The sequence below is a fragment of the Heptranchias perlo genome, chromosome 8 (assembly GCF_035084215.1).
Source record: "Heptranchias perlo isolate sHepPer1 chromosome 8, sHepPer1.hap1, whole genome shotgun sequence".
Taxonomy (NCBI): domain Eukaryota; kingdom Metazoa; phylum Chordata; class Chondrichthyes; order Hexanchiformes; family Hexanchidae; genus Heptranchias; species Heptranchias perlo.
Window position 1 is genome coordinate 33,852,347 of NC_090332.1, and position 27,043 is coordinate 33,879,389.

General features: G+C 38.7%; 1 protein-coding gene across 13 annotated transcripts in view; it reads right to left on the reverse strand.

Annotated features, from left to right (window-relative positions):
- Positions 1 to 7,109: 7,109 nt before the first annotated feature.
- The window catches only part of flvcr1 (FLVCR choline and heme transporter 1), a 42,577-nt gene continuing 22,643 nt past the window's right edge, over positions 7,110 to 27,043 (reverse strand). Inside the window, exons 7-12 of one of the 13 annotated variants that reach the window (XR_010963652.1) lie at positions 23,476 to 23,581; positions 20,418 to 20,529; positions 14,917 to 14,993; positions 14,082 to 14,660; positions 13,096 to 13,151; positions 8,699 to 8,746 (exon numbers count right to left, since the gene is read on the reverse strand). Coding sequence is in view for 1 of the 13 variants with exons in the window: in XM_067988932.1 (XP_067845033.1) it covers positions 8,669 to 8,746; positions 13,096 to 13,151; positions 20,418 to 20,529; positions 23,476 to 23,581 (352 nt within the window). In the remaining 12 variants the exon portion in view is untranslated. Of the gene's footprint in view, positions 8,747 to 13,095; positions 13,152 to 14,081; positions 14,994 to 16,680; positions 16,747 to 20,417; positions 20,530 to 23,475; positions 23,582 to 27,043 lie in introns of all 13 variants that reach the window. The other 12 variants (XR_010963647.1, XR_010963645.1, XR_010963650.1 and 9 more) reach the window with 12 other exon arrangements.

Below are 27,043 nucleotides of genomic sequence, written 5' to 3' on the forward strand. Positions count from 1 at the left end.
ATCTTAATTATGATCCCCCCTCCCCCAAGAACTATTCATTTTAGTGGGTACTAGTGATTCAACAAAATTGTTTAGGAATCATGCACATTAAATTCAATCCATTTCACTTAGAATACTGCTCCGATCAACTAAAACTACATGCTTCAGCAATAAGAAAAACATCCATTGTCAGGCACCCTGATAGTGAGAAATATTCATTTAAATGGGGAACCTTTTCTTAGCCATGGTTTTTGTCCCGTACATTCTAGTGTTGGCTGGATTAATGAAACTACTCTGCAGAGGTTTCTATTTTACTTTTTACTAAAAAAAAAACTTTTAAAACTATGCTAATGTACCTATCACATGCAGAGTTACAAGATTTGCATTGTCTAGCCACAAAAAGTTCTGTTATGGTAGCAGTCCGTGGATTTCAAGCTGATTCCTTCTACCTGGGCACATAAAAAACACTTAACTTGAAGAGATTGTGTATAACAACCATATATATACACACATTACTATACATACTATGCATTACAATATTTACAGGTGTTAAAAGTTCAAAATCTTTTCAATGCAGAGACCCAACAAAAGGGCACTGCTCAGCCCCTTGAGCCGGAGAATATATGCGAGAGCACCAAATGACAAGAAATCAGTTGAGGGGAAAGACAATTAAAATTTATTACCAAAAAGCTCCTCAATGCTAAACCATTTGAGCATTCTTCCATAATTCTATAAAGTGAAGCCCTTTCATGAAGAGCTATATTTTTGTAGAATTAACTGGAACGTGAGTAATGAATGGGATGCAAACTGCCCTTTCAGTACATTGCCCTTCTACAAAGCACTGTAATGGAAAAGAGTCACATTCTTTAGTGCAGGACTCAAAAGTATCATTTTATACTAACTTAGGTCCAGCTGGAGAACTGAAGGAACATTAAAAGTTTTAGGGAAACAACAATGACAAGTTTGCTCGTTTCTTGTTTGGGAGGGAGGGATAAGGAAAGAGAGAAGGTACCAAGTGTTAGATGGTTCTCCAATAGCACAGCTGAGATCAGGAAGTGTGGGTATATTTACGTATGGGAGTGCGGAAACTGCAGCCACTGAATCGCATCCTACCTCTTTTTCGCTGCATATCCCCCAGGAAAACCAACTTGCACTAATTTTACTCATCTTTTGCTTGATTATCTCATTTCTTCACTGCTGCATTTTTCTGTCGATCATTCCAATTTTCCTTTCACTCATCCTTCCAAATAAAAAAAACTAAAAGAACTAAATATTTGCAGATAGCATACCACAACACACACTGGGTCAAAATTCCACAACTTCAAATTAGAGATGCTGGGAATTGTAGACAATAAAAATTGACTGCACATGCCAAGTAGAAATTTTCCCAAAACAATTTCTCCAGTTGTTTCTGCAGAAAGCTGAGATTGTTCTCCTTAGATCAGAGAAGATAAAGGGGAAATTTAGTAGATGACCAGAGGGGAGAATGCACTGTCTGAAAGCATGGTGGAAGCAGATTCAATAGTAACTTTCAAAAGGAAATTGGATATATACTTGAAAAGGAAAAATTTGAAAGGCTATGGGAAAAGAGTGGGACTAATTGAATAGCTCTTTCAAAGAGCCGGCACAGGCACGATGGGCCGAATGGCATCCTACTGTGCAGCAAGATTCTATGAACTTAAAACAGTGACAGGGTAACTGCAAATACTAAATTCGAACTTACTATAATCTTAGTTGTTAAGATTAGAACAGAAGAATTGTATATTTAGGCTAATAGGCATTAGCCTTAATGAAAACTATCTCCTGGACAGGAAAAAGTTAATCACATAGAACTGTGACAACTATGCTACATTCAGCAGCAAATTCCATTCAAGTACAAACTTCTACTAATGTGGAAAAAACACTGTCTGGTCACATCTGTGCTTAGTCACTATAGCTTTTCATCAGACCAGTGCTCTTAAACTCAGAGTACAAATTAAACATTCTAACAGACAGAATATAATGTAAATAAGTGTTGCCCTGCCATTCAGTAAATAGTATACCTTTGGATCCTCCCACGCAATACTTTTCAAAAGTTGCTCCTACTGCGTCAGTCTACCTTGCTGCTCCAACACACAGCTGTAATAATTATGAATAAAATTCTCCATTACAAGTTCTGGAAACATCATCTTCGATACACCACAATAAACACATTAAACAGGATTGCTACTAAAGAATGAGAAGCCACTTTTTGTAATTGAGTGAAAAAATGTAAAAACAATAGTCAAATGATAATTCAAATTACAAGCATGATTAGGACACCAGTAACTAAATTTCTTTACTTGGTTTTCTCAGAATAACTTCCAAAGCATTAATTTTCATTAGGCTGCAGAAATGCTGTTCAGCTCTTTCAGATTATTACAAATTTAAATACGTGTAAATGAGTTTGATATTTTTCTTTGCAGAACGCAACTGTTAAAGTGAGCCTCAAGCTAGACATTTCCATTTGCAGGAAGAGTGCAGCAATTTCCAATTCAAACAGAAAGTGAACTTTTAGCTAGATTCACAAGTTACTTTTTGTCAAACATCTCTCAATGTTTCCCTCAACCAGTTTACATATTTCTTAAATTGAGAGTGTGATCTAGGCCACAGACGTGGACAATGCCCCTCGGTGACTGTGCAGCTTTCATTATCAGCTGCCACACCATATAATGCTCCTTCTGAAAATGGATTAAATATATAAGAACTAAGGCCACTGGATTCAAACTACTCAAATCTACAAACATATAGGGGATAATTTCAACTTAAGCCATCCGGCAGGAAACTGACTGGATCGGATCAGCCTCCCATTTTACATCCTGCCCGATCTTGCTTTCCACTAGAATCATAGAAAGGTTACAGCACGGAAGGCCATTCGGCCCATTGAGTCTGTGCCGGCTCTATGCAAGAGCAATCCAGCTAGTCCACTCCCCCACCCTATCCCCATAGCCCTGCAAATGTTTTTCTTTCAAGTACTTATCCAGTTCCCTTTTGAAAACTACGACTGAATCTGCCTCCACCACCCCTCTGGCAGTGCATTCCAGATCATAATCACTCACTGCGTAAAAACGTTTTTCCTCATGTCATCTTTGGTTCTTTTGCCAATTGCCTTAAATCTATGTCCTCTGATTCTTGATCCTTCCGCCACTGGGAACAGTGCCTCTCTATCTATTCTGTCTAGACCCTTCATGATTTTAAATACCTCTATCAAATCTCCTCTCAATCTTCTCTGTTCCATTGTAAACAATTTTACAACACCAAGTTATAGTCCAGCAATTTTATTTTAAATTCACAAGCTTTCGGAGGCTTCCTCCTTCCTCAGGTAAACTTGGTGTTGTAAAATTGTTTACAATTGTCAACCCCAGTCCATCACCGGCATCTCCACATTCTCTGTTCCAAGGAGAACAACCCCAGCTTCTCCAGTCTATTCATGTCCCTCATCCCTGGTATCATTCTAGTAAACCTTTTCTGCACCCTTTCTAAGGCCTTCACATCTTTCCTAAAGTGCGGTGCCCAGAACTGGACACACTACGCCAGTTGTGGTTGAACCAGTGATTTATAAAGGTTCATCAGGACTTCCTTGCTTTTGTACTCTATGCCTCTATTTATAAAACCCAGGATCCCGTTTGCTTTTTTAACCGCTTTCTCAACCTGCCCTGCCATCTTCAATGATTTGTGCACATATACCCCCAGATCTGTGTTCCTGTACCCCTTTTAGAATTGTGCCCTCTAGTTTATATTGCCTCTCCTCGTTCTTCCTACCGAAATGTATCACTTCGCATTTTTCTGCGTTAAATGTCACCTGCTTCATTAACGTGAATGGAAAGTAAAATCAAACGGGGTTTAAAACAGGTGACCAATCCGATCCAATCTGTTTCTCACCCAGCGGGTTAGGTCAAAATTACCCCTAAGGGTAGCCATCGTTGAAATGGTTAGTGAACTACTTCACCACAATAGTTAAGATAGAGTGCTCATTTGAATCTCATTTTTCAATAAATCCAACTACTGTTCCAAAACTTGTGTACAAGATATTTCTAAAGGAAAACTAAGTAAATGTAAAAAGGTTACAGACAAATATCACCAAGGTGTTCCATCGCAATCCCAAAATCATGCCAAAAAGCATGAAATTGTCTGCAAAGAGATCACTAAAGATATGTATATACGTACAAACTTGGAAGCTTGAAGCTATAAATATACAAATACGTACTATATCCCAAACCAATGTGGCTTAGAGTAACTAGTTCTGGCATAGTAGTGCTGTTAAATCATGCTATCAACTTAATTGAGGCTGTTCTAGTAGTGTTAATGTTGAATACTTGCCTTGCACATCTCTTGGACTGATGCCACTATGCATGCACATGCAGTGATGGTACTCAATGAAAATCATCCAAGGTATAGAGTCAACAATGCCTGGCAGACAAGAATACTTACCTACCAAGTCTATCCAGTTGGTCATGTTCATGTAACCAGGCAAATATAACTGTTGCACTGATTCAAGCCACACATAGAATAGATATAAGGGTATAGTGTTAGCTCCTCTGGTTACGACTGGGGCTAATATGTTAAACCACATAAGAGGCGACCACCTCTTGGGCTCTCTCTTACTGGCACAGTAAACAGTTGAATACCATGCTTGCAAATGAGTTTTTAGAAACTAATTCACAAGGTGGTTTATCCTGGTAAGCACCAATCATACCACATTTACTAGGAATATTTATATAGAAAGAATTTTTCAGAGGAACAATGAAGACCTTGGTGATGGCGTCTTTGAAAATGGTAATTTATGGTCAGAATTGACAGTAAAAAAATGTGACAATATTTATACATGTGGTGCCAATAGAGACTCTCACACTCTTCTCCCCCTTCCCTGCACCCCTCTCTTTGCCCCCCCCCCACCACCCACCAAGGCTCAATGGATACATACATGGCACTGACCACACTGATTAGTAAGATCACTGTTTTGATCATCCGTCTGATTCAAGTTAGTCAATCTCAGCCAAGATACCAGTGGATCAAAAAAAACAGGGCTCCAACTCCCTAACGATTATTCAGCAACCTCAATGGAACCGCCCAAGTGCATGTGGGTTCAACTGTGATGCTTCCAGTGATAAAACAATTTATTAATCTCTTCTGACAGCAAAGCTGGTTAAGGCAGTGAGTAGGTGAAGTCATGGAGATCAATAAAGTCCAGGTTTGATTTCTGGTCTGTACCAGGTTGACTCTCAGCCAGGTCAGTGTTTGTAGCACTATGATTGACCTTTGTGCCATTGGTTAGTTTACAAGGTAAAAAAAAAAGTAGAGTAACCACCCTTGATCACTATGCCTACTGAAAGTGGGCACATGCAGAGACACTGTGATGCACCTCATGGTAAAATAACCAGCCAAACTTAATGTCTAGGTTCACAGATGAACAATGGCCACCTGGGCAAGTAGTGGAAGGCAGTTAGCACTCGTGAAAGCAGACCCCAGTAAAGGAAGAAAATGGTCAGGTAAAAAGGACAAAGGAGAAATTTAGAAATGTTCACTATCCAAGATCATAACTGAAGACCAGTTCACCAAGGTACACTGTATCACAACATAGTGTGCACCTTCAAGAGAAGGGGACAAGAAACAAGAAAGATATTTCAAGGCAAGCTTTGTATGGGATCTCTTTCATGGCAATGGAGAAGCACAGTAACCACACACCTATAGCACGAGCAAGTTGTAAGCAGGACCTATGAAAGTGCTACAAAGTCATTTAATAGTTTACCATCAACTATCTCCAATTATACAAGTGACAGTGGGAGCGGAGCTTTAATACCTCCCATGCAGTTACTTTCACATTTCTTCAAAAGATTGTTTACCATATTGAAAGCCCCAGGGAACCGTAGAAATGAAGGATAAGTACAGTCTCAACAGCTACATTTTAGTTACTTGCCATGGAGCAAGTTTAAATTTCTTCAAATTTTTTGGCACTCGATATTACAAAAAATGAATGTCATCAGTACTGCAATGTGGTCTTACCGCTAACCACCGGTATCAGGGACACACTCCCCACACTTCAGTTGCTTCCTGACCTGCCGATTTAAAAATATTTACAGTACCAGTGAGTCATGGATTACAGAAGTTCAGGCTAGTCCAGTGACAAAACAGAGCTTTCGGAGCACTGGCTGAAGTAGACCAAGGGACTGAGCAGAGCTGTAAACAGTCCCAAAACCCTACACCTGAATTCTGCGTTAGTCTCTTTTGGTGAAATTTTGGTGAGAAATGAGACACGTGTTTAGGTCAGGTACTCTCAAGATCAAACACTCAGGTCAGGTTTGAAATTGCCAGAATAAAGCGGCCTTACGTTCACATTTTTCTTCATTTCCTACACTGACCAACTTTATTTTCCAATTTATGCCAAATTTCAAGTAATTTTGCCTTGTGAGCCTGATCTAAGCTTCAGGTTAAGACAACTCAAGTTTATTTCACATAGGACTCTTACAACCTTCAGAGAGAAATGAGACTTTCACGCCATTAGTCCAGGCTAGATTGGAAGCCAGGTCCCAGAGGTGAAAGGACGGTGCATTAACCTGCACTGCCTTATCCCTGCAAGTGAGGTTACTGAACTAATATTTAAACAGATAATTTATATCCATGAGTGGTATAAACATAAATGGCTTTTGAAGTATCTTTGTCTCAAAGGTTTAACTTTTTCATTTCAATTGAAATTTTAACCAGGACTAGACTTTTTTTCTATTAAAAAAAAGCAATGACATAATTTATCTTGTGTCACCTTAGTATGAAACTCAAATTGCTTTAAAATACTAGCTTTTTATAATAGTTGGCTTAAACTGCAGAAATCCAACATGCAGTTCATACTTCAGTACATGCAATGCCTTCAGCACAAAAGACGATCAGAGTTAATTTTTCAAGTGCAGGATTTTTTCCTCCATCTGCTCTTTCATAAAAACTATAGAACATACTAAAATATTATGAAAGCTCTCTGGCACACATGTAGGTGTAATCACAAGCTGCACCACATAATGATGGACTGCAGGCATGCCACCACAATTCTCTACACAATGAATTCCTGATTTCAGCCAAGCTATCTGGGGAAGGAGGGGGGAGAAAAAAAACACAACAAATCATTGTATGCAAAATAAAAATTTCATTGTGTATTAAAATCACTTGGATGAAGAAAATGATACAATTATATACAGATATGTGAAACTTGAACCAAAATAACTACAGCAATGTGCACTTCCACAGTGACTGGTTCATAAATTGACAGTGTCATCTGGTAAAGGGATAGAGAACTATGGGTCTTTGCAAGTGAATGAAAAAGCAGAATTGACTGCAACTGCGCTGATGTCCTGACTAAGGTTAGCATTAATGCGAGGAGAGGGAAGGAAAAAATTTTAATACCTTTGGTTCTACATTGCCAATATATACCATCCAGCTTCCAGGGACTAATGATCTTGCATGAGTTTGATCATTTGGATCATAATACAGTTCTTAGACTTTAATGCATCTAAGTAGTTAAAATCTGTTACATCGTCTCATATCAACATTAAAGGCACAACTATTTTGATGAACAGATATTTGTTCCCCCCACCCCATGGGGTTTGACAGTACATAGACTGCACCGGACAACAAACTATACAATTTTCACTTTCTAGCTTCATATGAAGTTCAAGATAGAATTTCATCTGTGAATCTTCTTAAACCTACTTTATTCATTCCTGTGAACTGAATAGATTTAAGTGCAAAATATGTTATGTGAATATTTTCTGTCCACTAACATTTTTACATATATGCTACTTGACAACTGTAGCATTTGATTACGGATCAAAAAAAAATGCTGAAAATTGCAACTCACTGCATATATATATATATATATAAAAAAAATTATATATAACAAACCTATCAAATCTGTGCGAGCTACTGCTAAGCACATTACAGTTTTGACTATTTAACAAGAATCAAGTGCATTTCCACTGAAGTTGCTTTTACAGATGTTACAAATTGTGCAAAAGTTATTTATACACAATTTAACTAAAAAAATTAAATTTATCTTTGAATGTTTAAGAAGGCTGGAGTTTACTTTTTTTGGAGGACTGAATTCTCCCTCACTTTTCAGAACACTGACCAGTTCTTAAAACTCATCCAACATGCCCAAGAGCAATATCTAACAAAATCACAAAGCCATTTTTCAAAAAAAAGGAATGAGATTTTTTTCCCAGAATAAGGTTGAAAATTCAGTGTGCTTACATTTGGAAAATTACCTAAAACAATGCCAGAGTAACACTTAAATATGACACTTAAGATTTTTTTAAACAAACAGAAAAAGTCTGTATGCAAGAATGACAAAGATGTTCAAATTAGTAGGCTTTTATACATTTTTACATATAAAAATGGAAAATCTGGTCCAGTTTAAATCTTTTGTACAAACGATATTTGTCCAAACCAATCAAATTTTCCATTTTTTTTGGTAAAAACAATACCCATCTTACTGGGATACAACAACCTAGTGCTCTTGAAACCTGTTAAAATGAGTCCATCATCAAGAACTTCTAATAAATATTGGTCATCGTTAATAAATTATGACATTTTTCTAACCATTGCACCCTTAGCAGCTGTTCATGTATAGTTCAGTGCCATGTACTAGTTGTGCGTTGTACCACTGCTATTCTTTCTCCCATATTAATTAGATTGTGGTTTCTTCTGGTGCGTGGAGTTCATTTTGTGAAGTGGAAACTTTTTCTAGTGAATCACGAGCAGCAAACTGGGAAAAGAAAAAATATATATAAATATACATTAACTGTTGCAGGTAGTTACCATTGGAAGAGTTTTCTTTTAAAGAACAATTTACATAACATATTTCCTTTTCTAGCTACTACTCTGGTAAGTAGGCTGTAGCTGAAATAATAGAGACAATTGAGGTATTTATAAAACTGTTTGGATACATTTTGAATATCGTATCAATTTTAAAAATGTTCTGCATATCTAGTCAACCAGCTTTATATATTACCACCACTTTATTCTGCGTGTAACATTATATGTTTTGACCAGAAGAGGCAGTAGTATATTTCCCCAAGTAAAACATAAGCCTAATTTTTAAATCTCAATAGCTTCATCCATATTAGGTCAAGTAAAGAGAGAACTTGGCACATGGAAACTAATACGGAGTTAAATCATCTCCAGCTTTTTGGAAAAACAGGAGTGACTATCGTACAATAGCCTCATGTAAGGTTCTGCATTATCACTACATATTATAGATACACGCAGCAGGCCCATGCAATATCAAACCAGAATCTGGTTTCTCATTTGTAGACAAGACATTCCAATTAAAGGCGGTGGGTAAATTTTGCAAGCACTGCTCCTGGAAAGCATTGGAGAACTAGGTGCAGAGGTCAGCGTGTATTATTTGCAGTAAATCAATCCACTCAACTGTCAAGCGAGGATGCCCATCAGAAGCACAGACTTGCAAAACTGACTCTACGTCGATTGTAGTTTGGAACCAAGCACCCATGTGTGGCAGGTCCAGTACTTGAGGTCACTGCTGCTTGACAAGGTAGCACAACCACTCTCCTGAATTATTTAGATTCGGAGGTAAAGTCACCTATGCCAACAGCATTGTCAACCATGCACTGAACTTTGAGGGCTAGAGTTTTAGCAGGCATGTATGGGATAGGTTCTAAACTTTAGTAGAAGGTTTCAAGAAGCTTTTTCTTAAAGGATGATAATTCCACGGCATTGTTTTGGATCTCCACTGGGAATGTCAAGATCCTTAGTCATGCAGATGTGTGGAGCAGGATTCCCCCGGGCTATTTCATGGGCGCCTGTATTGAGCAAACCCAATTAGAGAACTGCAGCAACAATTTGGCTATTTGAATTCTAGTATCTATTTTTTCCTCGGTGTCCTTGCACAGTAGAAACCAGTCCTATAACCAGACTAATATGGATGGTTTGTGTGTGTATAAAAATTTGACCCAATGGATTAGTACAATCCCACTTTCATTTTCAAGTCACCAAAAATACAGTGTCTCTCTTAGCTATCCATTTTTTTTTCTGCCCCTTTTCACCAATTTTCTTGCTGTCCTGTCTTCTGAAGGCACTGACTACTTGCTAGGGTATGAGTTAGCTGCCCTCTGTACTTCTCCAAGTGGCCATCATTACATGAGTCTAGATAGCTAGAATCAGACCATTCAGCTGCCAAGGCATCAAATTTGTCCCCAATCCTATCCTCCTTCAAGATCCATTAGAAAGGGATGATGTACTTGAGGGTTCAAAGAAAGAATCTATTAGGTTAGAATTAAGGAAAAATAAAGGAACCTTTACACTGCTGGGTGTATATTATAGACAACCAAATAGTGGGATGGAGGTAGAGGAGCAAATTTGCAGGCAAACTGCAGAAAGTTGCAAGAACTTTAGTATAGTGATAATGGGGGACTTCAATTATCCTAACATAGACTGGGAAAATAGCAGTGTAAAGGGCAAACAGGGGGAGGAATTCCTGAAATGTGTTCAAGAAAACTTTCTTGATCAGTAATAGATATAAAGGTAGTTAAAAGGTTGGCAGCTCTCAAGTAGAAAAGTCACCCAGTCCGGATGGGATGCATCCTAGGTTGCTGAGGGAAGTAAGGGTGAAATCACAGAGGCTCTGGCCACAATCTTCCAATCCTCCTTAGATATGGGAGTTGTGCCAGAGGACTGGAAGACTGCAAATGTTTCTCCCTGTTTTTGAACAGGAGTGTGGGATAAACCTAGCAATTACAGGCCAGTCAGCCTAACATTGGTTGTGGGGAAACTTTGAGACAAAATTAATTGGCACTTAAAAAAATCTGGGTTAGTAAACAAAAACCAGCATGAATTTGTTAAAGAAAAATTGTGTTTGACTAACTTGATTGAGTGGTTTGATGAAGTAACGGAGAAGTTTGATGAGAGTCGTGCAGTTGATGTGTACATGGACTTTCAAAAGGCATTTGATAAAGTACAACATAATATACTGGTTAGCAAAATTGAAGCCTATGGGATTAAAGGGGCAGTGGCTGCGTCGATACGTAATTGGATACGGGACAGAAAGCAAGGGGTAGTGATGAGTTTTTCAGACTGGAGAGAAGTGTGCAGTGGTGTCCCTCAGGGGTCAGTGTTGGGACCACTGCTCTACCTAATATATATTAATGACCTGGACTTGGGTATACAGGGCATAATTTCAAAGTTTGAAGATGACACAAAACTCAGAAATGTAGTAAACAGTGAGGAGGAGAGCAACAGACTTCAGGAGGACAGACAAGACTGGTGAAATGGGCAGACACATGGCAGATGAAATTTAACGCAGAGAAGTGTGAAGTGATTAATTCTGGTAGGAAGAATGGGAGGCAATATAAACTAAATTTAAAAGGGGTGCAAAAACAGACACCTGTGGGTGTACGTACACAAGTTTTTGAGGGTGGCTGGACAAGTTGAAAAGGCTGCTCAAAAGGCTTACGGGATCCGTGGCTTTATAGAGGCAGAGTACAAAAGCAAGGAAGTTATGCTAAACCTTTATAAAACACTGGTTAGGCCCCAGCTGGTGTATTGTGGCCAATTCTGGTCACCACACTTTAGGAGGGATGTCAAGGCCTTAGAGAGGGTGCAGAGATTATTTACTAGAATGGCACCAGGGATGAAAGACTTCAGTTATATGGAGAGACTAGAGAAACTGGGGTTGTTCTCCTTAGAGCAGAGAAGGTTAAGGGGAGATTTGATAGAGGTGTTCAAAATCATGAAGGGTTTTAAGAGTAAATAAGGAGAAACTGTTTCCAGTTGCAGAAGGGTCAATACCCAGAGGTCACAGATTTAAGGTAATTGGAAAAAGAAACAGGCGACATGAGGAAAAAAAAATGCTTCAAGTTATGATCTGGAATGCACTGCCCGAAAGGGTGGTGGAAGCAGATTCAATAACTTTCAAAAGGAAATTGGATAAATACTTGAAGGGGGGAAATTTGCAGGGCTGTGGGGAAAAGAGGGGGTGGGACTAATTGGATAGCTCTTTCAAAGAACCGACACAAACACGATGGGCTGTATGGCCTCCTTCTGTGCTGTATCATTCTATGATTCTATCCATGTTGCTGGATAGAGATTAGGAGCAAGAACCCTGCTCAAATTTCCCTTGACCATGACTAACTAACCCAGAACTGAACACAGATCTTCATGGTCTATACGGGTCAACTATTCAGTGAAGTAGCCAGCCAAGCCATTGAGGAAGGGAACATTTTTTTTGAAATAACAGATGTCTTGTCATACCCTGGAGATTCTCCAAACTTAGTTTGTAAGTCAGAAAATCAGTGAAGAATCTGCAAACAGTAAATAAGGATTCCTCCATTATCATGTAAACTCCTTTTGAGCCTGTCTGGTTTAAGGGAATAGGCCCAGACACTTTTACACTATTAAAAAGTGGAAGGCCATTGGGTGCAAGATTCCTGATAGCATTAGTCTTGCTGGTATGTAAATTTCTAGCTGGAAGGATGCGCATTTTAGATGTGCTCTTTGCAGTTAGAACAATTGAGCATGGACATCTCCATCAATTGGTTAGCCGGCTAGAAAATAAGATAGTACGCACAAATACTTGTATCTAGTTTGAAATAGGCTCCACATTTCTATATAAAAAATGCAACTTCAGAACACAAACAGCAGTGTTAGTTATCAGTCACTGGAAAAGATAATGACATTTGACATAGATCTTGAAACTTGAAGGTTGGAAAAGGATAAGCCAAAGTGGGTCTTAGTAGTCCAATAATGATGTGCAAGAAAATTTGAAGTTGACAACACCTGTGACATTTTAAAAGTAAATACAGCCTTCCACAAAAATTACAGAAATAGCCAGGAAATTTTCAGAGCAGAAGGAGGGAGGATGATGTGACCCAAATGTCAGCAAATGAAAATAAATTTGAACGGGAAGGCACTGCTGGGCTTAACTTTTCCCCCTCCCCTCTAAAGGCAATTCATATTTGCACACACATGATTATCAGGCAAGGATGAAATGGTAAAAACTGAAAACGAAGAACCTCACTCATTCGGCCTGCTTCACATCCAACAAATACAGTATAATCCTTTTCCCCTTTAAGTGAAAGGGAGAAACGATAAACCTACCAGCGCACTTGCAGCTAAGTTTGCTTGTTGTCTTCTTAAGTCTGATTTTATGAAAACTGTAAAGAAAATAGAAATTATGAAACAATCTATTTCTGTTATATGCACATTATATTAACAATGGAACCCTATGAAAGTGAACACTTACGACATTCTAAAAGATTGGTTAATTCACTTACACAGTCAACTAAACCATAACAAAATTTTATAATAAAATTCTGGTACAGCAAACTTTGTCCAGCACCTTTTTAAACCATTAAAAATATGAAGCTCTCAAAAATACATAACTTAGAATGAAGACATTCAGATACAGTTTCCAGCATACAAACTATAAAGATATTACAAATACATTTCTAATTATAATAAAGTAAAATTAGAAGTATTACTGAAACAGACCTCATTCACATTCTTTAAACATAAGTTGTTCTTAATAATGACAACTTCACTGTAATCAATTACATTCACCGTAATATCTTTCTGTGGATGTTATACAGTTGTGTCAATTTATCACAGAAACCAACAAGGAACAAAGAATTTGTAATCAGCTTCTGTCAACCTTTTTTTTTTAAATCACTGACAAGAAATACATTTTAATTCAATAGAATAGCAGCACCACACACAAAACAAATAGTATTGACTTTACATTTTTGCAGAGTCCTTACCTCACACAGCTTCCTGACAGAACACTGGCTGAAAATAGTAAGACTAACCAATTTAGAAATAAAAACGTCCAGCACATATTAGAAGTAACTAATAGAAGGGAGTGATTTCAAGGCCATATAAAAAGAGGATATGAAGGTAGGACCAATGGTTTATCAAAATAAAACAACTGTGCATTAGCGGCCACAAAAAGGTATGCTTCAGAGGCACAAGTGTTTTAAATTGCCTGTGATTGTTGGCTTATTTTCTGTAAACTACTGGCCCTCAGTATATGCATTCCAATTATACAAAAAGTTTAAAATAATTAAAATATTTACATATGCACTTACTTTTATGGCTGTTAAGTGTTACTATCATGCAGGCCAGTCGCATTTTCCTAAGAACAGTCCAAGACTCGGGCTTGGAACAAGAAGTTGTGCAGAAAGCTAGGGCTTGGGACGGAGAATTGCCGGTGGAGACTCCACATAGTATTACGACTGGTATGATTGCAGCACAAACATGTTTCCTGTTGTCACATTTGACCTTAATAGAAGCTGCATTATTGTTTGATACATCTGTCAACCACATGTGGCACCAGTCATTTTGACAGCTGCTCATGAGAGGTATGAAACATTGCAGAGCACGCTGGTCTAGAAGCCACAAGTGTTGCACAAAATCTGATGTTCAGATGACTTTCAGATGATTTTTTAATTTATGCCCTTCAAAAGTCTCAAAATAGATTATTGCCTCATAATCACTCCCAGCTATTCTTTCTCCTCCATTTAGTGTGGTGCATAAATGCTACATCCAATCTCAAATACAGAAGCTAATTCACCATATTATACCTGCATACCTGATGGGTAGTGCGTGTAGATTTTAGGTATGTCAGTTGTGCTGTTGCTCCATTCGTTTCAGGTTTATGCTTTAAACTAAATAAGTTTATCAAAGGATTACTTGTGCATGCAGTAAATGCTACCCATTGGGTTTTATAGTTCTGTTAGAAGCACCTGAGACTCTTACATAACACATGCGATTTTCCCATCCTGCCCTCAGTAAGTAACCACTGAAGAACTCAAAAGGTTTGAGTGTGCACATATAACATGGGAAGTATTTTTTTTAATTACTCTTCACTATTAAGCCATACCCCTACAGATTCATTACCTGTAACAACAAACAGTTGCATACCATGTCTAGTGGCTGGAGGAAAAAAATTGTCACTTTTCCACATCAGAGGGTGGACAGACTAGAGTATGAACTTTCTGCTGGAGAAACAAAAAATAAACTGACACTAACTTGTTTTCATGTGTACAGTATAGTGTTTAAAGCAGGTCAGATGTTTTTTTTTGGTGCTCATGAGTAAAGTCAGAGCTAGAAACTCATTTTTGGCATCCCCAGTCAGCATCAAGCACTCTTGGCAAGGTCAAGTATCGGTCAGATGCAGAGCAAAACTCCCTTTAATCTGCCCCAACAAAGTGTCTTAACCGCAACCTCAGAACACCAGTGCGATATTTTCCTCATCAGCTACTTTTATAGCCTCTCAAGAGTCAGGTTGCCAACTGGTGCCAAACCACAGGCGGCCTTGTGCTGTGGAATTGTGTACATTAAGAAAAAGTTCAAGATTGCCAGACTCATTTCACGTAAAGTCCTTAAAACCACCCAAAAGGAGACTTTCATTCCATACATCCAGCCTCATTTTAACACAGATCCCAGAGGTGAGGACAGTGTTCCAATCCACAGCACCATCAAATCCCCATCAGAATTGTTTCTGGTTACACGATGGTTTCTGTTACTAGCAGCAGCATAACGCCGCCTTACCCTGTACACGATTTTCCATGGACAGTCACAATCCTGGTTCGTTCATGTAGACTGGTTATATTCCTTTCCTAAAACCTAAACAGACTAGCTTCACAATTGACTTGTTAATAAAAACATGCCAGCAAACTAAACAAGAGCGGAGTGTGCCACAATGCTGCAGAACACTCAAGAGTTCACAGGATGTCAAACTGCAAGAATGAAGGCGTAATAGTTTATGAACATCACACTGATTCTGAAGAGGAGTTAGATCCTTGAAAAATGCTCCAGCTATCTTTATAATTTACATTATTTTGTCTCCCCTTCAGTGAGCTTTCCATTCACGTTTATCCATTTAAGTTCACTTCTGCCCTTACTATCTATTTTTTCTTACTGCCACTTGCATAGCCACCATGTTTTGCCATATGCCTTTATTTCAAGTGACAGAAGAGTGATCCACATTTTAATATTCACACACTGTATAGAGAAGAGATACTGGAAATCTGTTAGAAAGCTGCAATACATTCAAGAAGCTCTGTTGGAGTCAGTGTACTTAGTCGAAAATTTGTGCACGACCTCAGTCTTGGGACTATCCATTAGTAGCAGACTCCCATAGGAGAACAGCTCATCATTATGGAACCTCAACCAATTGCATAGGGCCCCTTGCTCCCACATCTTGTCTAAAGGATGGCGAGATATAGTTTTAAGCACCCAGAGCTGCATCTGGATGACCAGAAGAGCGTGTTGGGGAGCATGTTGTCTATATTGCTACAAGGTGGTCGGTCTTCCCCAGTTTTGTCAAAAATTCTTCAGTGATTTGTCCACCACGATTTAAAGGAATAATGGAGTGAAGTTTTATAAACATTTTTTCTGAATTTCATTCTTCAGCCAAGTACTTCAAGAAAAAGATCCAAAGTTACTCCTCTATATAAAAATACTGCCCTTTCACTGACTTAGGAGTTCTAGCTATTGTTTGATCCCCAGGTCTCCAAATTCTCTCATTATTCACTTCCAATAACTTGCACACGACTTTCTAATTAACTGATTCACCTGACTAATATGGTTTTTGCAAAGATGTTTTTGTATAAAAGTTGTGAAAACCTACTGTAATTTACTATATGTATTTACAGTACTCAACATACAATCAAAACTTAGTACCTGTAGTTTGTTGAACTGGCTATATACTTCCTGTGCTGGAGAGAGGAGCAGCTGGTAAAAGGAGCTCTGCGATTTATTAGGAAAAAAACTGGGTAAATTAGTTAAGAATATACAATACTTTGGGTGGAGAGTGTGCACAATGTTTACAGTTACAGTCAGTTGAAAATTTATGTCAACAAACTTTGAAGGTATATAGATCTAAGTTTTGAGTTTGCAAAGTCCAAGATTTGCTGCAGCTTTTTCTCCAGTGTGGGTAAAAGCCCAATGAGAGCAGCAAGGATTTTCAAAATAAAGTTGCTAACAGACAATAGTGGAATCTAAGAAATCCAAAAACAAAGGAAGCCGAATATAGAACCTCTAGGGATACTAGAGAATCAAAAGTGAATGGAATACAGTAGATTCTTAGGGCATACCTATTACTTAAAAAGAAAGGACTACAGTGACAAAGATAAATACAAGTAAGAGGCAAATGGGTGTAGGGATTGTGTTATGAACAGAGACTTTCGTAAAAATTAAAGCTTAAATGACAGCAGCCGAATTAGAAGTGGAAGTAAAATGGTCGAAGAACTGCAAGTTACTCAAGGCCACACAATTACAGCCTCAGAAGGGCCTGCTGCAGACAGGTAGAAATGACCAAATTCCTGAGTGGCAGTGCCAAATAAAGACAGTGCAAACTGATACCTCCTCATTGTGGTATCAATGGCAGCATTTAGGGGCAAAATGGTACAGTTGATATAATACCATATCAGCTACTTCTTGTCATTCTAATAGGGAATTCAGTAATGAGATAGTATAAAAGTGAGCTGTGTAGCAATATTAAGTGCAGCACATAATTTTCCAGGAGCAATGGTAAAGGCCATAGAAAGATGGGTTGATGTTCCAATCAAGTGAGTGGGGTTGAAACAGAAGTCTTATAACACACGGGCACAAATAAATATAGTTATACGGTATGAGAAACAAGAGGGAATGATGAGGATGTAAAGTGGTGCTATCCAGGGGCACAGAGCAAACAGTCAGGATACTTCAATTCAATGATTATTTGTTAAAGTAATATGCATTGGAGGAAATTGACTTTGAAAATAATTGGGGAACTTTGAGCAGAAGGTAGTTATACAGGAAGGATGGACTACATAAGGGAAACAAATGCTTCTGAATTAACAAAAAAACCTAATGGAATTAGAGGTTATATGTGCAGCTAATAAAAATATTGGTATCAAAAACACAGGGTAGGCGAGAGATGAAGCTACAACGATAGAAGGTTTTGGAATGATTAAATTAGGTGGAAGATTAGTGTTACTGAGTGATGATCAAACAATGGATGCAACAATGGACTGGTAAAACCAATATGGGTAGAAATTAATAAGAGCAAAATAACAATTGGGAAATATTTATCAGCTGAAAGTGACCAAGGATACCAAGATGCTTAGGCAAATACAATTGTAAACATGGGAGAGTCAGGAACCGTGGAGCAAAGTGGACAAACCAGGGTTAACTGAAAGGAAGGGGTGAACGATTTCATAGGAGACAGTAAGTGACTATTTCTTAACATGGAAAGCAGGACTACGGTAGATCTATAACAGATGTAGCATTCAGCAATCCATCAGAAATAACTAATTATCTAGAAAGGGGTGAAATACTTGTGTTTTGGTGCCCAGTGAATAGGTAGGTTTGATATTCTAATTAATGCTGTGGCAAAAACAACTGATGCACAAATAACGAACTTGGACTAAAAAGTTCCAGGAAGGAGTAAGTTTAAAAAAAAATTAAGGCTTGTGGAAAGTATATTCGTAGGAGAAAAAGTGGAACCCTGAGATTGTAGTAAACAGCAAGGAGATCTAAAACAACCTAAACGCAAGGAAAAGGTTATTTTAAAAGGTAGGAAGAAGTAAATGGAGCAGAAACCGTACTTCAAGAGAAAGGAAAGGAAGATTACAGATAGTAGTAAGAAGAATTCAAAGTAACCTCTCAGCATTGTAAGAAATAAGCAGATAAGTTCTTTGAGGGCAAGACTGGGTAGACAGTTCAAGAAATGACGTTAGTATTAAGTTAACACTTCACGGCAGTCTTCATTAACAAAATACTGGACATATTCCAGGTCCAGTCAAACTGGTTCAAAAATCTGAAGTAAATGTGAACACGAGAAAAAGCATACGCTATGAAGAGATGGAAGGAATTAAATGATGCACCCTAGAATCATCAAGGATGAAGCAGCAAGATGCTTAGCTAATATACCTGCCCCTCCAAGAGCTCCATACGGTGGTTACATTGGGATTAAAGCTCAGTGAATATTTTACTGGGCACTAAAGAGTAATCAATATTGTTTCAGAAGCAATAGGTTAAGTCCCATAAATATGATGAAATGACTAATGTAACTAAAAGTAACGTCCAGTGAACATAGTTTACTTGGATCTTCAGGAGACATTTGATAAAGTATCCACACGAGACTGACCAAAGTTCATGGAAATTAATGCAAACTGGCTAAAGAGTAGGAAGTGGGCGATGATGATCAATGGGGCAAAAAAGATTAATCTGACAGGCAGTGACTGATAGAGGTTTTGCAGTAGTCTGTTTTGACTCCCCTACTATGCTAATTATGAATGATGTGGAAGTAGGATACTTCAAATGATTTAAAATTTTGTTGAGAATACCAAAGCGAGTAGTCAGATGAGTAATGCCCAGGAGATTGAAAGCATTCCAAGAAATCTGGATGAGTTTAAAGTAAATATAAAAGGAAATGTAGCTGGACAAGCTAGAACAGGAGATACCTGACTTGTGTGCACAATGGATGTCCATTATGAACGATAGAAAAGAATTTGGGTGAAGACCGACACTTCACTGAAACGATCCAGTCAATGCAAAAGTTGTTATCAGTTAATCAAAATACCAGAAAGTATCTCAAATGACTAAATTAAAATAGGTTATTTTAACCCAGTGTAATTCACTGATGAGGTCACATTTAGAACCCTATGATTTTGAGCATCCAACCATCAAAAGGACACTGATGCACTGGAGGACGTTCACAGAGCAACAAAGGTAATTGAGAGACTTGGGGCCCTAAGTTGCAAAGAGAACTGTGGGTATTACTTAACTTGGACTGATATCAAAAACAGAAGGAAATTAGCAACCCCTAAGCTGACTAGAGATTGAAAGAAAGTATCTTTCTCTCCCTCCTCCATATGTGGATTCCCAGCAAAAGCAGTTAATGCAATGGCAATTAACTCTTTAAAAAAGAGCCGGATAAATATTTAAAGAACCATTGCAAAGGTTCTAAGCATTACAACAGAAACAGATGGTTAAAATCACCGTGGAACATTATGGTTACTACATTGTTGGAACCATAAGTGGAACCAGTCAGCATTGAGTAGTGCACATTGTATGGTTGGATTAATCCAGTGGTTTCGCTTCATTACCCTTCAGATGGGGGTGGGGGAAAAAAAAAAGAGAAAAAAAGAGGAGCACGAGAATAGAAGGAGTGGGTCTGGGTAAAATTTCAGAGCTTTATCTTCTTGGAGTTTTATCAGTCGTTGGCTGTCTCCTTCGTAAGATTGACAGGGATGAATGGAGTCCTGAATAAGGAAGATTGTATAAGATCTGTGGAGGGAATGGCCTTGATGGGCCGAACGGCCCTTTTTCTTGTTCCACATTATGTTTTATACATTTAGCAGATTACGGTGCTGCTTCCCTCTGACAGCAATGTATTACACAATAACTTTCAAATAATAAAAGCAGCTGATTACCTGTAAGAATAATTCCCACAAAGATCCAAGAACAAAGAAAGAGATTTCCTGCAAGTGGGCCGTAATCTGCTTTCAGCTTTCCTTGGGCCAGCGTGAATACAATTCCAAATAGCTGTAATTACATAAAAACTCAATATTGAAGTAATTCTCCAAGATTAAAATACTCCCTCTCGAAGGAGTGAACTCCATGTTTGCGTACAGTTCAACAATTACTGATATTTCACTAAAGTGGTCATTATTTGTGTACTAGTGTTGGCAGGTCATTCGACTGCAAGTCATCATAACTAAACCCAATTCTCTCCTCAGGTGATCAGCACACGTGCAATTTCAGCAGGTATTGCTGAACATCAACCAAGAAAAAGAACCCAGAATGGCAGAGGCCAAATGTAGTGCCTCTACCACCAACAGTATCTTTCTAAATCCTCAAATGTGACAAATTACTAGTCCTAACTGCACTTCAAACAAATCACAAAATAGATTATTAATACCTTTAAAAAAAAACTATGCCCAATTAATTTAACCAGTTTCATTTTTAAAACAAGACATATACAACATGACTTATACTTCATCTCATGGGACTGATATAAATAAAAGTGATAAATACCAGTAAGTTACCAGATAAGCTAGAAATTCAATGGCACGTCTGTTTTCAGGCTCAAAACAGGTGCCTAAGCATCCAATTTGACAAGTTGGGCATGTGCGCTCATTACATGTCAAAAGTACGCCGCCCGCCATATTGGTAAAGGCAGAAAAAGAGACGTCTGGGGCCTGCGCCTGCAACAAGAGCTAAGCATTTGCATCTGCAAATAGGGGGCCCCAATGGCTTTTTGAGGCACCCATTGCAAAATTGGGCTGCCCTAAACACAGCTGGCTGCATTCAGGTAAACGTGGTCTAGACACAGCCTAACACCAGTGGTCCTTACAGGGGCTGCTGAAGACAGCCACAAAAAAAGAAAGAACTTGCATTTATATAGCACCTTTCACGACCCCAGGATGTCCCAAAGTGCTTTACAGCCAGTGAAGTACTTTCTTTTTGAAGTGTAGTCACTGTTGTAACGTAGGAAATGCAGTGGCCGATTTGAGCACAGCAAGATCCCACTAACAGCAATGAGATAATAACCTGATAATCTGTTTTAGTGACGCTGGTTGAGGGATAAATATTGGCCAGGATACCGGGGAGGACTCCCTTGTTCTTGTTCGATAGTGCCACGGGATCTTTTACATCCATCTGAGGTGTCATCCGAAAGACGACATCTCCGACAGTTTAGCAGTTCCTCAGTACTGCCTAGATTATGTGATCAAGTCTCTGAAGTGGGACTTGAACCCACAACCTTCTGACTCAGAGATGAGAGTGCTACCACTTACCTGAATGTGGAGTTGGGAGGAGCAAGTGTGCATCCACTACAGTGCCAAAGACTGTCACCTACTCTCACTCAGCCCCTCCCCCTCCTGATAATACCCTCCTCCCTCTCCCAATCGTGCCCCCCACACCACCTCCCCCAACCCTCTCTCAGAACCTACCAGAGGGTGATGCAGCAGCCCGAAATTGAATTCCTCTCCGCCAGCAAGCTACCCGATGCCTAGCAGGGATCAGCAGCTCGCCGGTCTCGTGTAAATGAGGCCAGAGGCCCAATATCGAGTATGCCTTGGGCCTACCCTTCTTGCGCAGGGGTTGTTCTAATTTCTAGGCTCATGAGTCTCAGGTCTATTCTGTTTTTACAATTGTATGCTATCATGCGTGTGAACATTTTATAAAGTCACACCTAGTGATTGGCACACCAGAAGTTTCTATCAGCAGCCACACACACATATTTAAACACACTATCTGGTATTAGGATAGGTCACAAATGCTGTCCATGATGCTCATTAGTCCCAAGTCTTTCGCATTCAAAATGTCAAATCTCCACCGTGATTTCTATTGATCGCCCATATTATTGCGGGTTGTCTTTGGGTGTGGAAGTATTGGAATGGCAACAACAGAATGCGTTGCTAAGTGAGAATATATGGGATGGGGGAATGCAGTATTTAGGGGCACTAGGAGTGGTTTGCCAGGTCTGGGAGCAGTGGAGGAATGGAACCATGAGATGTGGAGAAGATCGCGAGATGTGGGAGTAAGGCACAGGATGACTCAGTGCAAAGTACTGGGGAGAGGGATCCTGGACACAAGGAGGATAAGAGGTTGGAAGTGATAAGTGTTGGGTTGGTTAAAAGGAGACTTTCCCACCCCACCCCCAAAGCTTTAAAAGAGTATTTCCTAGCAGTAAGGTGGAAACTGTGTCTTAGCTATTCAAAGCACTTAGTGCATTTATTATGATGTTTCTCAACGTGGTAGGGGAGAGGTTAACCACCATTCAGTTGTCCACACAGGAGCAGAGATGAGGCCGAGAGCAGAAGGGAGAGACCACCAGCACTTGGCCAGGGAGCAGGGCTCAGAGCAGCAGGTACAACTGAAGGAAGTTTCAGGCAGGAAGCCTGAATCTCAAACTTCAGATGGATTTGCTGTGAACAACAGTGCCCCCTATCTTGGTGGCACAAATCAAGGGTTGGGAGGACTAGGGCCAAAATAAATGTAAGACAGGCCTAGCATGACAGACGTGTGATGGAAATAAGGTGAAAGGAAAGTCTTGCAAATGTATATGCCATAAACGCGAGAGCACAAGAGAAAAGAGAGCAAGAGTGAAATCTCATATGGTGTGGCTCGTATTGAGCTACACTGTTTCACAAGGACCATTGTTTCTCTATGGTTTTTTTAAAAAGTGACATACAAATGTGTGTTAGTGATACTATTTTTAAGACAGACAGAATAAAATATACTCATGCGCAGGTCTGACATTTTCTATTATTTACTAGAAGTATGAATTACTTCAAGTGCTATAGTCACACACCACAGCATTCGGAATTGAAGGAAACCAGACTGGCTAGAAAGCAAGAATGATTATATTGTTCATTAGCTCATTTACCAATTGTAAAAAGTATTTATTTTGTGAAGATCTACAAGGAACTTCTATGACACCCCCACCCCACCCCCAATCATAATGGACTTTCTAATCTCCGTTACCTGTGCAGATGCATTGAGAAGTCCAGATGATGTCCCCTCAGGTTCTGGATAGGTTATTTCTACACCAAATTCAAAGCCCAATGGAAGATAACCAGTCATGAAAAAACTGAAAATATAAAAATGTATTTAGTCACTTTGCACAGGAGACATAGCAAATAACCAAGTGTCAAACCATTTTTGAATCCTTTGACGACTGTGAACTTTCAAATTGCCCAGTTTTAATATCAGCTGTCAAATGTTGAATAAATATAAAACATTGTTTCTGTATACAAAAACACTTTCAACTGTTTTAAAAGGATTCATAAATACTTACAATAATCTAATGGTCATGGACATTTATAATTTGGATTTCAATATTTAGCAGATGTAATGGCTTTTTCCTTCAGCAAAAAGAAAATATTAAAAATATAACTAAAAAAAGATGGATCTGACATTACTTTGCCAGGTTCACCCAAGTGTTGCATAGTACAGGTTGTCAGATCGATTTAGTTAGTGGAACCATAAGTGCATACATTGTATATGTGGACCTAAAAACTTGAGTTCACAAAAACATGTAGACTAAAATCTTTGCATATAAGGCCTTAGGGTCCAATTTTTTTTTAATGGGAGCATAATCTATTTATGCATCTTAGAATATACTTGCATCATTTAGTTAGGTTTTACTTCAAACTAGAAAAAGGCAGCCCAGAACAGCATGAACTACAATTTGTGCTGCACATTCAAACAAACTGCCTTTCTTTGGACCTATGTGTGCAAAAGAATTTACAGTAGTTAAGCTTTGTAGTTTGCACTAATATTTAATGAGCATTCCTCTAAATTGTGTTTATATTGTACCATTCTAGTGCATAGTATAAGGAATATAAACAAGTCATCTTATTTTTTCCCAATGAATTAAATCCCAAAATTCAAAATCCATCTTCTATCACTGCACTTTTTATAAAATACATCCAACAGAACTGCAGTGCAACAGGCAGTCAAGTTCGAATCTGGTATTTAATTGGGAAAACTCATTAAGTAGACACTGGTACCCACTAATCATTCCTCCACAACCATATGCCTTCAGATTTGCCCATTTGTTCCCAAATTATGAAGTCGATGATACGGACATGCAGCCATCAGAAACTGGAATGACTGGCCAAAATAACTTCATTTAAGACAAAACTGCAAGCTAAGGAGCTTCCATTTAGCAGCCTGGGTTGGATTTAATCCACAGAGACAGAGGTGGAGGAGGAATAAGAATGGCACTGCTTCATAATCACTAACACATCGGTTACATGATCAACATTTCCTGGTTTACATCCCCATTTTACCCTGTCAGTCGAGGGGCTACTTTCCCCACTTATGTTTGAAACAAGAGCTTGAGTCAGAGCAGTTTATTGTGGCTATTCTACACCTGATGTCAGAATATATCCAAATGTTTATCCTTTGCAAGGATTAACAAAGGGATATCATTTACATGTAAGCTAGCTACAGCAGTACGGCCCATACAATTACAAACTGTAGAAACACCACTGCTGCTTTGTAAAAAGCCTTGTAAAAAGCTGAAAACATTAGCAGGGGCCACAATTCCACTAACAGAATTTAGTTTCTTGGTAAGATGCATGTTAAGACACTGAAAGGATAACATATGGATTCGACTCACTGCTGTAGAGAAGTTTCTAAACACCAACGTCTACATTACCTACTTCTCTGATCTATTATTTTGCTGATACAACTAAAGGCAGTTATTCATATGTTTACAGTTCCACCCTCTTGCAGATACAACTGTCCCATTTACAACACAGCTCTACAAGTCCTCTCAATAACAGTAGTGAAGTAGTTTTACCAGCTTTCTCTATAGGAGTTCCAAGTTCTAGCAAAAAAAGTACTAATTGTTTTTTTTTAAAAACAACTGCATATATGCCAGCTATGCACAGATGAAACATGCTGTGTATCTACAGGTTCTGACAGAACTGCACTACAGGGAGCACAGGATGGTTTAGAACAGTTGAACTGATAAAAATTAAGTGGTTTAATAAAAAAAAAGGAAATCAAGAGCGATGCCTGACCCTCTCCAATTTTTGGGCACGTTCTGAAGTATGAGCTTCCAATAAATAAATCATCTCTTTTTCGCTTGTGCGGTTTATAGTCACGAACAAGACCAAACTGTGTGCTTATTCAGCTCCTGTTCACCACTACAAATGGGGCACCACATGAAGGAAAAGGTTGGAAAACTGATAAGTCAGTTCATAATTCAACAGTGCAGATAACGAATTATACATCATATGGTATTTTAGACGTCAAATTAGAAAAACTATACAGTACAGTAAAGTGAGTGCAAAACAAGTCTACTCGATCTACAGTTCATTGAATAGTCACTAAAGTTAGTAAATTTAGTGACTTAGTAAATTATTGCATCCCACAGTAGAGGGATAGAGGAAACAGCAATACACGAGTTAAACCAGCATCTTATTAGATTGAGAAATCCAGAATGTTACTTGATGAGTGAACTGAGATTTGCAGCAAAGACATGTACTGTGCATACCATTATAACTTGTATTTTACATTCCACAGAAATGGAAAGGAACAATTTTTCAACAGGTTAATAAAACAACATTAACCATTGTTACAGGAACATTTTCAATTCTTACTTATTGTGGGGTCCTGGAGCTTTAGCTAATAAACTCTTACAGTCAGCTGTAAGGGCAACTGCTCCAGTGTAGGCAGCTCTCAGTAAGTGTGCGCTGTGGACACAATTCATAATATTTGATATGCTCAACTCCGAGTGAGAAGGTCAAGCCTTCTCGACAAGTCAAAGCTGGGGTAGGAATCTAATTACTCCACTCAGCTCAGAATTATTTTCTCAATCTTCCATGGCATAGATTATCCCTAACTAAAAGGTGGGGTGACCACCTCTTCCCAAGCTTTTGTTAATAGTGCTCTTGAACCAGCTGTTCGGAGGTGTGCGGTTGACTTCCCTCCCTTGCTCTGGGGAAGTCTCTCCCCTAGACTAACTGGTTGAGATCAAGAACTCACCATACAAGGAATCGCGCGGTGAACCCAAGTCCATTACTCTGTGGCGCAACATGTTAGTACACCACTGGGCCACCTACAAACATTTTAAAAAACATTATGTCCCTAACAGGTATTAAAGAACAATAAAAAGCGGATACATTGTCACAAATAAACTTGATAAAGACTCCATTACATCTCAGTGGAGAGTTCAAGGGGCTAGCTCCTTCCCATTAAAAATGAGACTTTAATTTATCGCTTTTATTAGCTGGCTGATTAATTTGTATATATGAAATTAGATTACTGCTAAGCAGTTAATAATATTCTTGGAATATTTATATTTTTCGCCCTACATGCAACATTAAAGAAACATGGCTACCCAATGTGTTACACAAACCAAGATATTTTTTGAACATAAAAGGATTGGGACTAATTGTGTGACTGCTATAACAGAGGCAGCAATCATATTAAAATGACAGCTCATAGCAGAACTATAGCCAGTTACAATAAATTGAAATCAGTGGGACACAAAGATAAATTTCGTGCAATAATTATCAAAGTGCAGTACTACAACAAA